The following is an 18,168-nucleotide window of genomic DNA, read 5'->3' as shown; positions in this document are numbered from 1 at the left end:
TTGTTTTCCTCCCCAAAAGCTAGATGCGTCTTATACTTCGGAGCGTCTTATACTCTGAAAAATATGGGTAGCTACACAAACCCATCTTCCATCTCTAGTTTATCCTTGGGATCAGCCAAGCCTGGCTTTGAGAAGTTGAAGAAGCCAAAATGCTGATTGTCTCCTGCTAACAAAGCAGAATTTTCCCACTCTTTTCTGTGCCTGTGGGAGGTATGGTGACTCCGTGGTTTAAAAGATGCCAGAGAAAATCTATGCTCTGGCGATTTGAGTCCTACTGCTGCATAAACGGAGTGAGCTCCCGTCACTCGCTCCAGCTCCTGCCTACATAGCTGTTCGAAAGCATACAAATGCGAGTAGATCAATGGTTACCACTTCAGTGGGAAGGTAACAACACTCTGTGTTTCGTTGCATGCTCTGTGCTGGATGTGATGTTCACGCTGGCCACATGACTGTGGAAATGTCTTCGCACAGCGCTGGCACAGTGTGTTCTGACCTAGGCTTCCTGATACAGTAAAACGCACACAATTAAGTCAAAAAAACCCCTCTTTTTATTTCAACGGCTGTGAATTATATTCATTCACAGCCCGTAATGAGTCCCAAATAGTTGGAAAGAGTTCTACAGGAGGCCGCCAAAGTCCTTCAGGATAAGACTAATAAGCACCCACCTTTATCTCCCTTGAAACGCTGCCAAAGACTTAATTGGCAATTATCTTGGCAAGGCCACACGGAGCAAAGAATCCAAATGTATTTTCAGAAGGTAAAACTGACCAGCATGAACCAAGTTGCTTCCTGCAAAGGCTCATGTGCCTTTGCTCCTCCTTTATCTCCTATGGGAGGGGCCAATCACCTCCAAACCTTACTCCTGAGTCGTCCCTTCTGTTTTAACTGTTCTTGCCTTGGCAGCTCTGCTCATGCGCGCACTGGGAACAGGCTCCCCCTGTTCCTCTACCTTGCTGCTGCCCAACTCTGGAGGCTGCGGAGGCAGCGCATAACTCCCAGATGGCCCTGGGCCCTTCTCTGCCTCCAACCCAGAGCCCTCGTCCGAGCCTTCCCCAGACTCCAGGACTGGCCCATGTTCCTCCCCAACCCTCCTCACTGTCTGACTCTGCTGCCAGCTCCGCAGGCTGTCGGTGGACCACAATACAGTAGCCTAGAAACAGAGATGATCACCGCCCCCATAAAGTCGGCTATGACTAGTAGAGTAAAGGGGGCATCACATGAAAAGATATTTAAGGCCAGTGTTCTCACAGACGAGCCCACTTCAGAGCGCACTGACAAGGTCTCCTCGAATGGTGATGAAATTCAATTATATTTCAAATCTTTACTTTTAATGCGGCAAATCAGCAGGGACTCCTTTATATGTTTACCTTTTTTGGCCTCAGGGACCTCCAGAGGTTTGGAGAATTACAGTCTGACTTAGCTGGCCTGGCTGACTTCTCTGCTGCTTACCTACGCTGCCAGCTCCTTCTCATTAAGGTATGCATTTATAACCGCTGTGTGTGTTTCCATAAGCTAGGAAATTACGTGGAGCCAGCCATTCCCTTTCAGTCCATCTATGGAGCGTCATCCAGGTCCTGGTTGTCCCAAAGGTGCTTTTTTCAAGAGGCAACTGGACTTTCTTGTTTTTTCTCTTTGAAGACGTTTTGCTTCTCATCCAAGAAGCTTCTTCAGCTCTGGACTGGATGGTGGGGGATGGAAGGATTGATATTCCTTGCAGACAGCTAGTCATTTTTATCCTTTGAGAGAGTCATTGAGGCCACTTGGAGGTTTTCTCTGCGTCCTCAGGGTCACCTGAGTGGTGCAAATTGTTGTGGAGCCTTCTTGGAATTGCTGAAAGGACTATCTTGTAGACTGGAGATAGACAATGTCCTATTCCCTCCTCCTGTTGTGAAGAGAGAGCTGTTCACTTTTGACCTAGATGGCCTCTTTGATCCCTCTTTCAAGCCACAGGTCCTCTCTATTCAAAATGTGGATTTTCCTGTCTTCCAAAGTATGGGCTTCCAAAGAATGAAGATTTGGATTGCTGAATCTTGTCCTGATGGATTTATTCTCCTACGTCAGGGGTCTGCACCCTTCAACACTCAAAGAGCCAATTGGAATTGTTTCTCAGAGAAAAGAAAGCACCGGGAGCCACAAAACCTGGGTGGGCATGGCCAACTCGCTTGCTTGTGGAGGGTATCTCTGCTGGTGCTCCCCCGGCCCTGTAGCAGCTGGCCGTGGGGGGGGGGGGTGTCACGTGAGAAGGAGGGACGTCTTTGGCGAAGCCGTGGCGGTGGCTCGTGCTCACTCCTCAGCTGTGGACCTGTCCCCCTTTCCGTTGTGCCCTCCTCCCAGATGCCATTCCCACCCCACCAGCCCTCGTGTTAACAAGGTTGGCATTGGCCACAGCCAGGTTCGGCTAGTATCTCAGGGCGGAGAGCAGGTCACCCGATTGGGTTGGCAGGGAGCTGCAGGAGAGGGGTCAAAGAGCCGCATGTGGCTCGGGAGCCGCAGGTTGCCAACACCCGTCTTATGTTGTCCTCTGAGACTTTCAAGTGGCCTCAGGGAGTGCTAAGGACCAGATGCCCGCAAGAAATATAAATCCTTGCCGTTCCCCACCATCCAGTCAGAGCTGAAGAAGCTTCTTAGATGAGAAGCGAAACGTCTTCAGAGAAAATCCACGTGTCTCTTGGGGAGAAAAGCACCTTTGGGGCAACCATGACTTGGATGGCTGAGAATCTCCATGGACAGATCCAAGAATCAACCCTCCGAGGTGCAGCCCAAGTTCCCCTCGGCCTCACCTGTGAGATCCAGACCCTTTTATCACACAAGGTTGTTGCAGGCGACAACGTCCCCCCACGCGAGATCCGTTGGTGGTGGTGGGGAAAAAACACCTCTGGGTCTCGTTTTATTTCCAGGCTCTGCAGGAAAAACTCTGGAACGTCGCAGCTCCCCTTTACGTCAAACAGAACGCGTTGGCCCTGGCTGCAGCTCGGCAGGTATGAGGGTGGGAAGGTGGGGTCGGCGGGTTATTTATTTATTCATTTAATGTCCAGATCAAACCTTTCAACTGCCGAAATGAGGCCACCGTTTTGGTTACATTGTTAGCCAGAAACAAAATCAGAGCCGAGGTGGCGCAGTGGTTAAATGCAGCACTGCAGGCTACTTCAGCTGACTGCAGTTCTGCAGTTCGGCTGTTCAAATCTCACCAGCTCAGGGTTGACTCAGCCTTCCATCCTTCCGAGGTGGGTGAAATGAGGACCCGGATTGTTGTTGGGGGCGATATGCTGACTCTGTAAACCGCTTAGAGAGGGCTGAAAGCCCTATGAAGCGGTATATAAGTCTAACTGCTATTGCTATGAAGAGCCGAGGTGGCGCAGTGGTTAGGGTGCAGGACTGCAGGCCACTACAGCTGACTGTTATCTGCATTCCAACGGTTCTAATCTCACCGGCTCAAGGTTGACTCAGCTTTCCATCCTTCCGAGGTGGGTGAAATGAGGACCCAGACTGTGGGGGCGATATGCTGACTCTGTAAACTGCTTAGAGAGGGCTGAAAGCCCTATGAAGCGGTATATAAGTCTAACTGCTATTGCTATTGCTATTTTTCTTTTTTTTAAATTTTAATACCTTTTTCTATAACATCCATAAGTATCTCATTGAACGGGTCCATTCGCTTTATATATAACTTGCTGATGACCCAGCGTTGCTCAGGTGTTTATAGACATCGAAGCCATTGTCTGACAGGGGCCTTTCTTTCCCCGTACTCCCATGCCCATCATTCCTGCCCTCTCCCTTCCCCCTCCCATGCGCTCCTCTCTTCCACCTTGGCACCTTGCCCCAAATCCATCAAGTACTTCCCCATTGGTCCACTGAAGGGCGGACATCACGGCTGGCTTTCCAGAGGAAGCTCACACATAATTACCACTCTAGGACGCCGCGCTCACTCTCCTTAACGGCCCAGGCTCTCCCTTCTCCCTCCCATGACATCACAAACAACTGCCGCTCTAGAACACTGCACTCGCTTTCCTTAATGGGCCAGGCGTTCCAGAGTTATGCTGGAACACACACAGACACACACACACACACAAGGGGTGTTTCAACTCTTATTTAACAAATCTCGTCTGCTCCTCCCCTGGGACCTTATGTCCTTTTACATCGCTCATATTTTAATCTTAAGTGTTTTATCTGAAACAAATCACTTTTGGGGGCGTTCTACCGGCAATGTTCCCTCTAATTTTTTTTCAGTGTGAGCGGAAAAGTATAGTGTGTGAGCTGCACAGTTTCATGCCTGAGCACCTAAGAGAGCCACAGTTTGAACTGCTGTCGCGTCTGCTGGACATTTGCGCAACCTTCCAAGCGTCAAGCGCCAATTGCGAGCGAGGTTTCAGCCCGATGAATGCCAGACATGAAAAGTGCCACTCAAACACTATACTTTTCCCCTCACCCTGAAAAAAAAAGGCTCTCTGCTCAGCTTTTAGATTGTTAGACTGGCTAGAGAGAGACATGGCACCAACAGGGTCCTGGGTCCTGGCATTTTGCAGGCAACCTGTCCTCTCACATTCCTTTGGAATGCAACCCATCCCATTTGAATTAGATTTTGCCAATTATCCTATTAAAAGATAACGCTATTATTCTAAAATATGACTAACTCAATATTAAAAACTGTAAATATGTAATGCTGATAAATAATACCAGTAATTGTTATTTAGTATGATTAAAATCAGTATTGATATATCAATATAATATCTATCGAAATTGACAATATACACTAAAATAACAATACAAATATATAATGTGGAATATAAATGTAATAAATATAATATATAAATGCAACATAAAAAACTCTCCCCCTTTAAAGTAGTAAGATCAATTAAATAGTCTAGCAAGTTTGGACAATATGCTATATGTTATGTTACTTAAGAATATATATACCTCAGAATCAGATACAACATCCACATCATTTCCAACTGAGTCAATAAAATCATATGCCATGCCAAAACTATTTTAAATAAAGATATGAAATTAATCAAGTCTTGCATTCATTTTTCAAAATGAATGTACATTTTTTTATTATTTAAGTTTTGTACCCTATCTTTTCTAACTAACGTTAACTTTAAAAAGATGTTACATCAGACTACAATACAAGTAATTAAATGAAGACTAAAATAAGTGTTTGGGCATATTGAGCTTTTTATATTTCTTTCTTATATTGCTTCCTTAGTTGAGAACTTGCTCCTCAGCTTACTTACGCATTAACTGTTTGTTGCTTTTATGGTTTATTCATTCACTGCTCCATCTTCAGTTTTTTTCACAGGGGGAGGGCTTCCTTCCTTCCCTCCCACCCTCCACTCCTTTGGCCACCAATTTTGATCCAATTCTCTCTCTCTCTCTCTCTCTCTCTCTCACACACACACACACACACACACACACACACACACACTCACACGTTCTTTGGGGGTGGTTTGAATTACTCCGCCTCACTGTGCAAAGTCGGCTCAGCATGTGTTCGGCCCCCACTTACGCCGAATCAAATCCGCGGCCGGCGGGACCAGGGGGTTGCATTTCAAAGCCGCCAGTCCTCTTGCTTCTTCTCCTTCACCAGCAAAGCTCCCGCAGTGGTGCCTCTCCCTCCACGCGGAGCACCTGAGCTGGCCCCCGCGTTATCCCTCCCCCTTCCTCCTCTGCCGTGCTTTTGAGGCCGCGGGAGCTAGTAGGAAAGCGGCGGAGGTGAAGGCGGCGGCAGGGATAACCCAGAGCCCAGCTGACTCCCCTCGGAGCACCTCAGCTCAGCTGGGCTCTGGGTTATCCCTGCCGCCGCCTCCACCTCCGCCGCTTTCCTACTAGCTCCTGCGGCCTCAAAAGCACGGCAGAGGAGGAAGGGGGAGGGATAACGCGGGGGCCAGCTCAGGTGCTCTGCGTGGAGGGAGAGGCACCACTGCGGGAGCTTTCCTGGTGAAGGAGAAGAAGCAAGAGGACTGGCGGCTCATCAAAACAAGTCTGGGGAGGTCCTTTGCAGGCGGCCAGTTCTAGCCGCCTGCAAAGAACTTCCCCACGTTTGCTTTACAGAAAACTCTGCGCGGCAGATAGAATCTGCTGCGCGGGCTTTTCTTGCGAGGTGCGCGGCCGCGCAGGCGCGCACCTTAGAGGGAACAGTGTCTACCGGTAGTAATCGGCAGACCAACAAACGGGCCTGACTTTGCATCTCTCCACATTCGCACAGGACGAATGTTATCTTGTGGGGTGGGAACAGGGAGCCACTGGATGGGAGCAGAGAACTGTTTTTGGCTGGGAATCATTGGTTCTGGGGTGGTAGGAAGCCCGAGAACTAAAGCTCCAATTTTGGAGCTAACTCCCATTTGTAAGCTCCAAGTTGAACTGCGGAGTCTTTGGTGGGGACCGGGATTTCTGTTGCTAAGCCAGGCGGTTGCTCAGTGAGTCGTGACCGATTTTACCACCTCTTTTTGCCATGGTTCTTAAGGGAATCCCTGCCATTGTGAAGGTAATCCCACGGTCATTAGGGGAATTGATCAGATGACTGTGGGTATGCTGGGATGGTTATAAATGGGAGGACTGGTCATGAGTTACTTTTTTCAATGCTGTCTAACTCCCTCCCTCCCTCCCTCTCTCTTCTACCTTCCTACCTCCCTCTATTTGTCCGTCCGTCCGTCCATCGGTCTGCCTATTTGCCATATCTAATTTCTATACCACCCATCTCCCCAAAGTGACTTTGGGGTGGTTGGCAACAGAGGTTAAGAAGAGGTTCTTGATCGTTGCTTTGATTGCGTTGCACGTGGGTTGAACTAAGCCAACACACCATTTTCCAGGTGAAACCATCTTTCGGTGGTCCACCCACCCACCCCTAAAGGCATGGCCTTTAGGAGCCTTGTAGAGTGCTCCTGGGGGCCGCTGGGGAGGGCAAAAATGAGTGAAAAATGGACTGTTTTTTGCTCGTTTTTGCCCACCCCCTCTTCCTGGGAGCACTCCAGAGGTGGGTTCCTACCAGTTCGCACCTATTCGGTAGAACTGGTTCGTCAAATCTACCGAACCGGTTAGAAGAGGTTCCACCAATGGACCCGGAAAGCAGGCCACACCTACAGAAGAGGTTCCGAAATCTTTTGAAACTCACCACTGGTCCTTGGATATGATTATTCTACACTATCATGCTCCTATTTATAAAACTCAGGGCCTCTGTGAAAGGTAAGGATGGCTACTGTGTTTGTGGTGCAGTCAGAACATTGCGTGTGTTGAAGTTGTTTTAACGCAAACCAAAGATGCCTTTTAAAAAACAAGTTTACATCCTATTCTTATGCATGCCAGTGCTGTGTGAGTGGTAATTTAAGGTGGTTCTGACAAATGTCGTCGGCATCTTCATATCCGGTCACATGGGTGGCAAGCCACTCCCATCCGGTCACATGGGCGGCAAGCCACTCCCACAAAGGAGGCCACACCCACAGAGTAGGTTCGAACAATTTTTGAAACCCACCACCGGAGCACTCTATAAGCCTCCTAAAGGCTATGAATGCCCCCCCCCTTTTTTTTTTGAGGTGTCAGAATTTTAAAAACAGTCCCTTCTCGTCTAGATTATGGAAGAAACGTACAAGATGGAGTTCATGTACAGCAATGTGGAGCATCGGCAAGTGGTTATTATTCACCACATGAGGCTACAGGCCAAGGCTCTGCAGCTGATTGTCACTGTACGGACGACGAGAGGGTACGTAAGGAGGCCTTCTGGGACTTTTGGGGATGCCAGGATGACTGGGGAGAGAAATTAGCAGAAAGTAAATTCAGTGGCTGACTACAGTTGGCTCATATACCGTATTTTTCAGAGTATAAGACGCACCTTTTTCCCTCCAAAAAGAGGATGAAAATTTGTTGTGTCTTATACACTGAATACAGCATTTCTGGCCTACCAAAACCCCGCCCCCTTTGCAAAAATGGCCTTTAGGAGCCTTGCAGAGTGCTCCTGGGGGCTGGGGAGGGCAAAAATGAGTGAAAAATGGTCTGGTTTTTGCTTGTTTTTGCCCCCCCCCCAGCACTCTATAAGCCTCCTAAAGGCTATGCATGCCCCCCCCCTTTTTTGATAAAAAATGGGCCCGTTTTTGCAAAAAACAGGCCATTTTTGGCAGAGTGCAAAAGCTTTTTTTTTTTTTTTAAATTGCCTCTTCAAAATCTTGGTGCGTCTCATACTTCAAAAAATATGATAACTTTGGAAAGCTTTGGATCGATTGATTAAGTGCTGTCAGGTTGGTGTTGAAGGCAGGACAACAACCAATGAAGAATAAGAATTAGAATTGAAGCAGGAATAGGAACAGGAATAGAATAAAATAGAATAGAATAGGAACAGAGCAGAGCTTAGAATTTAGGAGAAATTTCCTGACGATGAGAACAATTAATCAGTGGTACGACTTGCCTTCAGAAAATTCTCCAACTCCGGAGATTTTTAAGAGGTGATTGGACAGCCATTTGTCTGAAATAGTATAGGGTTTCCTGCCTGGACTAGATAGAAGACCTCCAAGGTCCCTTCCAACTTCCTTATTCTAGTATTCTTAGTGACCAAATACATAAACAGGGAAGTTTTACAGATAATCCTTGACTAACGATGACAAATGGGACTGGAATTTCCATCGCTAAGTGATGCGGTTGTAAAGTTCAACCATTTTGCTTGATGACGGGAACTCCGGCCGGTTCCACCACAAAACCGCGGTCGACTAAAGCGCGCTCGACGAAACCGCGTACCTGACGTCATCACAGCGCGACAAAAAAAGCACGCTGTGAGCGCTAAAGCTAAAATTAACCCCTAAACCGAAACCTAACCCCCCGAAACCTAAACCTAACCCTAAACCTAACCCTTAACCTAACGCTAAACCTAACGCTAACCCTTAACCTAACCCTAAACCTAACCCTAACCCTAACCCTAACCCTTAACCTAACCCTAACCCTAAACCTAACCCTTACCTTAACGTGAATCGGCTTGCTTTCAAAGCGCTTTTTAAAGCGCCCTTTTTTCTCCGCGGTCGGTATTGTCGCGCTGCTGATGACGTCAGCGACGCGCTTTAATCGGGCGCGCTTTAGTGGACCGCGGTTTTGTCGTGCCACGACTCCGGCCATCCCACTTGCCATCCTTAACGGAATCCCACAGTTCAAGGTTCAAGGTTTATTACACTTGTATGCCGCCCTATTCCTGGAGGGACTCAGGGAATAATACAGAAAAAAAGCAAAAGGCAACAAACAAAATACAGAAACAATTTAAAAACAGTCAACAGCCACACAATTCGAGTGGGGATGGGAACTCATCAGCCCCAGGCCTGTCGGAACAGCCAGGTCTTGACGGCTTTGCGGAAAGCCTCAAGGGTGGTGAGGCTCCGGATCTCCACGGGGAGATTGTTCCAGAGGGCCGGAGCAGCCACAGAGAAGGCTCTCCTCCGGGTGGTCGACAATCGGCATTGGCCGGCGGATGGAATTCGGAGGAGGCCTAATCTGTGGGATCTAATGGGTCTATGGGAGGTAATTGGCAAAAGGCGGTCTCTCAAGTACCCAGGTCCAATACCATGAAGGGCTTTATAAGTGACGACTAGCACCTTGAAGCGTATCCGGAGACCAATAGGCAGCCAGTGCAGCTCGCGGAGGATAGGTGTAACGTGGGTGTACCGAGGTGCACCCACAATCACTCGCGCAGCTGCATTCTGGACCAGCTGTAGTCTCCGAATGCTCTTCAATTGAGGGTTAAATAAGAATTGGAATGGAAATTAGTTTTGTATCACTTCCATTCCCGCTTTCCTGTAGAATAATCTGTCTGATTTCTTGGTCCGGAAGTGACTTGTAACCGGCCACAATCAAGATGCCTAAAATGGACTTTGTATCTTTTTTCACAGGGTGGAACCGCTCGGGATATGCGAGAAATTTTTGCAGGAAGTGGACTGTTTTCAAAGGTGTGTATTGTCTGGTTAGATATTGCTCAGGTGCAAACCAGGTGCTTGCCTCTTTGTCATAAGCTTGCCCTTGTCTTAGTTTTCCATCTCTTTTGCATCCACAAGTTGTCAGAGTTGACACAAGCATTTGTTAACACACAGACACAGACACATAGACGTAACCCTACTCTCAGAAAGGTAATAATTAGTTATTAGTTATTAGTTATAAATAATTTGATCTTATTCTTGATTTTCTTCTCATGTTCCTTTTTGTTCTGACTTAGGCTTCCCAAAAGCACAAAGCCAAACTCCTCGTCCCAATAAAACCCCTTTTATTTAGGTTAAAGGGAATTCCTCTCCAGAAAATTCCCGGCCAACAATCTTTCATGAGATTTCACAAACTAGAGACTTTTATCAGGCTTGGAGAGCTGCCAGGCCAATATCTTCCAAACGCCACGCTGTAGCAGACAATTTTTGGCAAGAAGTCAGGAACAGATCTTCACCCAAATGAATTGAACTAATGGTTTCCTGCAAACTCCACTCCCCTTTGCTCCTCTTTATTCCATCTGGGAGGGGCCATTCACCGTCCACCTGTGGCCTTACTCCCAAGTCGACCCCTGTTCTTTAGCTGTTCTCTTCGCCTGGCAACTCTGCGCATGCGCATACTGGGAACAGGCTCCAGCTGTTCTTCTGCCTCACTGATGTCTGACTCTGAAGGCAGCTGATAACTGTCAGACGGCCCTGGCCCCCTCTCTGCCTCCGACACAGAGCCCTCATCAGAGCCTTCCCCAGACTCCAGGACTGGCCCATCTTCCTCCCCAACCTCCTCACTGTCCGAATCTGCTGCCAGCTCCGCTGGCCACTGGCAGGCCACAACACTGTTAGTCATACATGTATTCATTCATTCATTCATTCATTCATTCATTCATTCATTCATTCATTATTTTTAACAATCGTTTTCTATTCTTGACTGTATATTTCCGGGTTGTTTTAATATATATATATTTTTAAAAGCCGTTGTTAATAGACATTTTCTTGTGCCTCTGTGTTGCCATGCCTCAACTTCTCTGTTCTCTCATCCTTTCACAGGTGTTTTATTTCTGAGCTGCCTCACATGCAAGGCAGCTTTGTGGATAAGCTTCTTGACCTGATGCCCAGGTTGGTCACCTCCAAGCCTTCGGAGGTAGTCAAGATCCTCCGGGTGACTCTGAGACAGAGCAATTTCCTTCGCCTTCCATTGCCAGAGAAGGTGAGATTCATTCATTCATTCATAAACACATTCATTCATAAATTCACTCATTCATAAACACATCCATTCATAAATTCATTCATTCATCCAAAAATATATTCATTCATTCATAAATACATTCATTCATTCATAAATATATTCATTCATTCATAAATATATTCATTCATACATTCATTCATTCATGCATGCATTCATTCATTCATTCATTCATACATACATGCATACATACATACATAAATATATTCATTCATTCAATTTCTATAGCTGCCCATCTCAGTAAATGGGTGGCTTTCAATTCAGAACACATCCTACAATTAAATTGTTAAAAGATATTTTTGAACAATAACAGAAATAGAAAGCATTAAGAGCACAGAAAAAAGATGGTGTCAGCTTTGATGCCATCATGTTCTTGGGCAGCCTGGTTTTCTTTTACCACTAACTCTTCCCCACATAATTGCTTTCTCCAGTGAATTCCCCCGCGTGACATGGCCAAAATAAGTGAAACCTGTTAACAATATGGCCAGGAAACTGGTCCCCAGGTGCATTTAGCATCCCGGGCTCAAGAACACACCCAGGTTTTTTTTAAGTTTTGCAAAAGGCTAACAGGGGTGGAGCTGTCCTCGACTCAGCCACGACAATTGAGCTCCAGGTGTCTGTTGCTAAGCGAGGCAGTGATGAAGTAAATGCTGTCCCATTTTACGCCCTTTCTTGCCACCGTTGTAAAGCGGATCCGTGCAGTTGTGAAGTAAGCTTCCCCATTGACTTTCCTTGTCAGAAGGTCACAAAAGGTGGATCTGGGACACTGGCCACCATAAATACGAGTCAGTTGCCAAGCACCAAAATTTTGATTAAAGGATCGTGGGAATGCTTGCAGGTCATAAGTGTGGGAAACGGTCCTCGGTTCCTATTTTTCCAGTGCCGTTGTAACTCTGAACAGTCACTAAACGAATGGTCGAAAAGTTGAGGACGACCTGTGCGGGGTCATGTCGGGGATTGGAAAAGGGATTTGCAAGGGGTTGCTTTGTCTCAAGAAGCGTAGGTTGATTTGCCCCATTTCTTGCCCCAGATCCACCGAGCAACTGCCACCATTATTGAACCCACGGGAGAGTCGGACAATCCCTTGCGCTTCACGTCCGGCTTAGTCGTCGCTCTGGATGTGGACGCCACTCTGGAACACGTGCAAGATCCACACAGCACGGTGAAGGTTCAGGTGAGGAGAATTGAGCCGCGAAGGCCACCCTGCTGGGTTAGAACAAGGACTCAAATTTTCCCACCTTTTTGTCTTCAATTCACGGTCGGCCAACTGCCTTTGGGGTGCACACAGGTGTTTCTCCACCTCGGCCCAGTGGTGGGATTCAGCCGGTTCGCACCTATTCGGGAGAACCGGTTGCTAACTTTCTAAGCAGTTCAGAGAACCGGTTGTTGGAAGAAATCTCATTTTGTTTTTCCCCACTTTGCAGGGCTAATCCTGTAAGGAAGGCAGGAAGGAAACATTCTGGTGTTGTTTCTAGCCTAATCTTTATTGCCCTGCTTACAGAAGATGCCTCTCCGGTTAACCCTGATTACATTGGAACAGCTAAGGCAAAGCGCCCATTGACATGAGTGGCATTGAGTTGGCCATGCCCACATGGTCACATGACCACCGAGCCCCACCTACCCAGCTGGTCATTAGGGCAGAGAACCGGTTGGTAAATTTGAATCCCATCACTGCCTTGGCCCCTTGAAGGTGTGTGAACTTCAACTCCCAGAATTCCACAGCCAGCAAAGACTATTGTAATGAGGTTGCATGGGCTTTTAAAAAAATCTGTATCTTTTATCATTTATTATATATTATTTATTATTGTATATGTATGTATGTTCCAGCATAACTCTGGAGCGCCTCAAGCAATTTCAACCGAACTTGGTACACAGATGACATTCTCTCTGGAAACAAATAGTAAAGGGATGGGTGGGGTGTAAGGCACCCCTGGGGTTTGTGTGTGTGTCTGTGTTCCAGCATAATTCTGGAACGCCTGGCCCGTTAAGGAGAGCAAGTGCGGTGTCCTAGAGTGGCAATTGTTCGTGATGTCATGGGAGAGAGAAGGGGGGTGGGGTGGGGCGTAAGACACCCCTGGGGTTTATGTGTGTGTCTGTGTTCCAGCCTAACTCTGGAACGCCTGGCCCGTTAAGGATAGCGAGTGCGGCGTCCTAGAGCAACCATTGTTTGTGATGTCAGTTCCTTTGCAGCTTCCTCTAGAAAGCCAGCTGTCACGTTCGCCCTCCAGTGGACCAATGGAGAAGCGCCTGATGGATTTGGGGCAAAGTGCCAGGATCGTAGACGGGGCGGGAAAGAGGAGCGCATGGGAGGGGAAAGGGAGAGGGCAGGGATGATGGGCATGGGAGTAGGAAAGAAAACCCCCCTCTCAATGGCTCCCTGTCAGACAAATGCTTTGACATCTATAAATGCCCAAGCAACGGCGGATTATCAGCTAGTTCTTCATAAAGTGGGTGTCAAAATAGAATGGCTGAGCTGGAAAAAATATATGTCAGAGCGATGTGGGACAAGCAGGAATTGCTTCATTGCAGGATCCAATCTGGGTCGGTCACGGGGATCAGAGTTTTAGCTGTCCGAGTTTTTGGATTCGTGCTGGAGCCCATCCTCAGGAAATTTCCCTTTCACCAGAATGTGTGCTTTGAACTATTCTATGTGTGGTATTTATTTGGTGCCTGGTTGTGTGTGTCTTTTTAGTTGTTTAATTGGGGTGTTGATGGCCCATTGAATTCCGTCATTGGCTGTTGTTTCCTTCTGCTGCCAAGTCTTTGGCTCCCGAGTATCTGATAAGCTGGTAGTAAATCAGCACTCCTGTTGACTGACAAGGGACCCGTTTCCCAGGCTTCAATCATTTCCCCGGCTGTTTTTGCCCCTGCTCGGCCAACAATCTTAATAGCTGCGAAATTTGAATGCGTTGCTTCATTGATGATTAAAGGGTTGAGGATTGAGAAGAGACAATCACTTTGAGTCTCTCTTTTCTTCCAGATCATGTATCCTGATGGTCAGTCCCAGGTGATCCACCCGAAACCGGCAGATTTTAGAAACCCTGGTCCCGGAAGACACCGATTAATTACTCAGGTTTATCTCTCACATACTGCCTGGACAGGTAGGGAAGACTTTGCTTTAGTGCTTCTGTTGATCCCCTGGGAAAATTCTATGTAACGTAGATTTCGTCGGGGTCATTTCTCAGGGTTCAAAAGAATTGTTTATGTACGTAGCCGGTAGTCCTCAGCTTACGACCACAGTTGAGCCAGAAAATTTATGTCGTTAAGTGAGAAATTTATCAAGGCAGTTTTGCCCCATTTTACAACCTTTCTTGACCGTGGTTGTTGAACGAATCCCCTGACCTGTTAAGTTAATAACACGGTTGTTAAGTGAACCTGGCTTCCTCGTAGATTTCACTAGCCAGGTGGTTACAAAAGGTGATCACGTGGCCCTGGGGCACTGCAACTGTTTTAGGTACATGCCAGTTGCCAGGCCTCTGGATTTCGATCACCTGACCCACGGGGATGCTGCAACGTGTGCAAAAGGATCTTGCAAGGCGGTGGGATGCGATGGCTCAGTGACTAAGACCCTGAGCTTGTCGATCAGAAAGGTCCGCAGTTCGGCGGTTCGAATCCCTAAGTGAACTGTAGTAAGTTGAGGACTACCTGTATATAAGTCTAAGTGCTATTGCTATTGATGTACAACACACACACATACACACACACACACACACACACGTTCTGACCCCCCTCGTCCTACACCAAAGCACGCGGAGACAAAGATACTGCAAGGATTTATTAACACACAGGCAGGACCTTGGCAGCAAGCCAGCACAGACTAACCTTGGCAGCAATCCAGCACAGACTAACCTTGGCAGCAAGCCAGCCTGCCAAGCTAGCCCCGAAAGTTCTCCAACTTTAGTGAATACGTTGACTCCTGCAAAGGTGTGTGTGTGCACAATCATTCCTTTTATAGTCTTGAGAGGAGCCTAATTACCACCAGCTGAGTGCAATTATCTCCTGTAACTGCACAACTGTTCCTTACGCCTATTAGCTCTTTGGTGCCGGGCATCCAGGAACAACTCCCTTGGCTCCTCCCCACCTCCAATGCATGACATCCAGATCACACTCCCTTGTCTCCTCCCCACTGGTCCAAGGCTCAGGCTCCTCCTGGTGGCCAACCAGCCTCTCTGCGCCCTGCTCGGAGTCGGAACCCTATCCAGGGTCCTCCATATCCTCCAGAGCCGACTCATAAGGCCCCTCGCTGTCGGAGTCTGGTGGCAGCTCCAACGGCTCCTGCTGGGCCACAACATACATACATGCATGCATGCATACATACATACATACATACATATATCTCTAGCTCCACATAATGAAGTGAGCTCCCGTGACTTCTCCCAGCTTCTGCCAACCTAGCAGATCGAAAGCAGGTAAAAAATGCAAGTAGAAAAATAGGAACCACCTTTGGTGGGAAGGGTACAGCGTTCCGTGCGCCTTCGGCATTGAGTCATGCCGGCCACAGGACCACGGAGACGTCTTCGGACAGCGCTGCCTCTTTGGCTTTCAAACAGACATGAACACTGCCCCCTAGAGTCGGGAACGGCTAGCACATATGTGCGAGGGGAACCTTTAACCTTTTTCAGTGATACAACTTTCAGTGAACGGTCACTATATGAATGGTTGTAAGTCGAGGACTTACCTGTATGTTAGTTGCTTTTTGAAACCTGGCAGATTTGAAATTTCCTTTCCTCTCCCCCCCCCCTTTTCCCCCACTCTTCCTTTGCTCCAGAACCTTGTCAAATCGAACTCCGGCTTCTACTGGCCTACAGTTCGGACAGAACCAAAGCCTCCGTGGGCCTCTCGCGATCCACCTGGGGGGACAGCCCGGATCTTCTTCCCCCATCCGAGGGCAGCATCGAAGGGACTCTCCTGTTTGGCAAACCGGTCAAAGTTTATATTATGCCCAAGCCTGCCAGGCGGTGAAAGCTGTCGTTGCAAAATCGTTTCCCCCCCTTTTTTGGGGGTGTGTGTGGGGGAAGAGAGATTTCAGAAGTTGATGGAACTTCCGTAAAGTCCATCAGAGTGGACCTCTGGTGGGAGACAGGACCTGTGGTCCTCCCAAGTTAAAAACTCTGCTCCCTTCTCCGCTTACGGAACCGCTTGAAAGGGAAGCGGTCAAAGAAGTCGCCACTCACCACTTTTGCTACAATCCGTCTCTTGGCGGCCTCCTGAAATGCAAAATGGTTTGGTCCAGCTTGCCCAGCCAAGAGTTCTGCAGTTGGGCATTTCCAACACATCTGGAGGAGGCGTCTGATTGGGGAAAAACATCTGGCTCTCGGTCACTCGGCTTTGCCCTTTCTTTCAACTTTTACCGCGTTTCCCCGAAACCTACGACCTACTCAGAAAGTCAGTGGCCGACATAACACACCCTGAAAATCAGACCTAGTGTAGTGATGGCTTACCTTTTTGTTGTGGCGTGCCGAAAGGGCGCACGACAGCATGCGAATGCAATGTGCGTACAACACCCTCGTGTGTACCCCCGCCTGTCCATGTGCGCCAGTGGTGGGTTTAAAATTTTTTAGAACATCTTCTGTAGCTGTGGCCTGCTTTGTGGGAGTGGCCTGCCGGCAATGTGACCAGGTGGGAGTGGCTTGGCAGTCATGTGACTGGGTGGGCGTGGCCAATGTAAAACGTGGTGAAACTCACAACAATGCTCTTGCTTAGCAACCAAAATGTTGGCTCAGAAATTCTGGCAATTGAAGCACGCAAGTCTTAAAGCTGTCAAGTTACAAGACCCTTGCGCCCCTAACCCTTTAGAAAAAAAAAACCCAGGTGTGTTCAAACTTGACAGCTTTAAGACTTGTGGACTTCAACTCCCAGAATTCTTCCTCCAGTCATGTTGGTTCAGAAACTCTGGCATTGAAGTGTGTAAGTCTTAAAGTTGTCAAGTTACAAGACCCTTGCACCCCTAACCCTTTAGGAAAAAAAAACCCTTAGGGGTGTTCAAACTTGACAACTTTAAGACTTGTGGACTTCAACTCCCAGAATTCCTCCTCTCGCCTTCATCTTGATGATATGCAGACGGGCGGGGGGGAGGGAGCTGGAACCGGTTCTACACGGCACGGTAGATTTGTGGAACCTCTTCTAGAGAAGAGGTTAGAACTGGGAGAAACCCACCCCTGATGTGCGCACAACCCACCTGTGCTCCTCTGCCTCCCGTAGATGTATGCACATACCCGGTGTCCCGTTTTGGGCCTGCAGCCTTCTGGGACCAAAAACGGGGTGCAAGGAAAGCGTGCCGCACCCCCCCTCATGCATCTCCCACGCACGTCCACGCTTGCGCAGCAGAGACCCGAAAATCAGCTGGCCAGGGGGAGGCACGTGCGCATGCACTGTGGAGCTGAGCTGGGGTGAGGGTGTCCGTAGAGAGGGCTCCGCATGCCACAGGTTTGCCATCAAGGACCTAGTGCCTTTTTTTTTGGTGGCAAAAAATATAAGACAGGGTCTTATTTTGGGGGGGAAACAGGTAGGATGTCAGAGAGCGTTTCTTTTAGCGGCTTTTTTAAAAACATGACGGTGAAATGAGGGACAAAAATCATCAAACCCGGTATCGGGGTTCCTCAATTTCAATCTTTTGAGAGAGGAGGGGGTCTTGATGTCAAGATGACAGGTGCCGTGTTGAGAAAGATCAAGGGTCTCCAACCTCGGCAACTTTTAAGACTTGTGGACTTGAACTCCCAGAAGCAAAGCTGGCTGAGGAACTCTGGGAGTTGAAGTCCGCAAGTCTTAAAAGTTGCCAAGGTTGGAGACCCCTGGAATAGGCTGATCGCAGAATGTACATTTCCTCTTGGGGGGCAGTTATGTGGGGCCAGTGGAATAAACGGGAAGAGACGTGTGATTCTCTTGAGACAGAAACTTCTCCCTGGTTTTTATGCAAAGAATTTGGAAGCCCATAATTTAATATTTTTCGACGTTTATTAAAATAAATAAATGTGTGCCTCCCCTGGTGATATTACT

General features: G+C 47.9%; 1 protein-coding gene across 1 annotated transcript in view; it reads left to right on the top strand.

Annotated features, from left to right (window-relative positions):
• Positions 1-16,776, top strand: part of INTS4 (integrator complex subunit 4) — a 39,122-nt gene extending 22,346 nt beyond the window's left edge. Inside the window, exons 16-23 of the mRNA XM_032219822.1 lie at positions 1,383-1,476; positions 2,898-2,978; positions 7,560-7,690; positions 9,852-9,908; positions 10,977-11,136; positions 12,203-12,346; positions 14,153-14,273; positions 15,941-16,776. Coding sequence (XP_032075713.1) covers positions 1,383-1,476; positions 2,898-2,978; positions 7,560-7,690; positions 9,852-9,908; positions 10,977-11,136; positions 12,203-12,346; positions 14,153-14,273; positions 15,941-16,134 — 982 coding nt within the window. The 3' untranslated portion in view covers positions 16,135-16,776. The remainder of the gene's footprint in view (positions 1-1,382; positions 1,477-2,897; positions 2,979-7,559; positions 7,691-9,851; positions 9,909-10,976; positions 11,137-12,202; positions 12,347-14,152; positions 14,274-15,940) is intronic.
• Positions 16,777-18,168: the final 1,392 nt, after the last annotated feature.

The sequence above is a fragment of the Thamnophis elegans genome, chromosome 6, assembly GCF_009769535.1.
Source record: "Thamnophis elegans isolate rThaEle1 chromosome 6, rThaEle1.pri, whole genome shotgun sequence".
NCBI classification, from domain to species: Eukaryota; Metazoa; Chordata; class Lepidosauria; order Squamata; family Colubridae; genus Thamnophis; species Thamnophis elegans.
The sequence above is the reverse complement of the archived record's forward strand: the minus strand, read 5'-3'. Positions and strand labels throughout refer to the sequence as shown.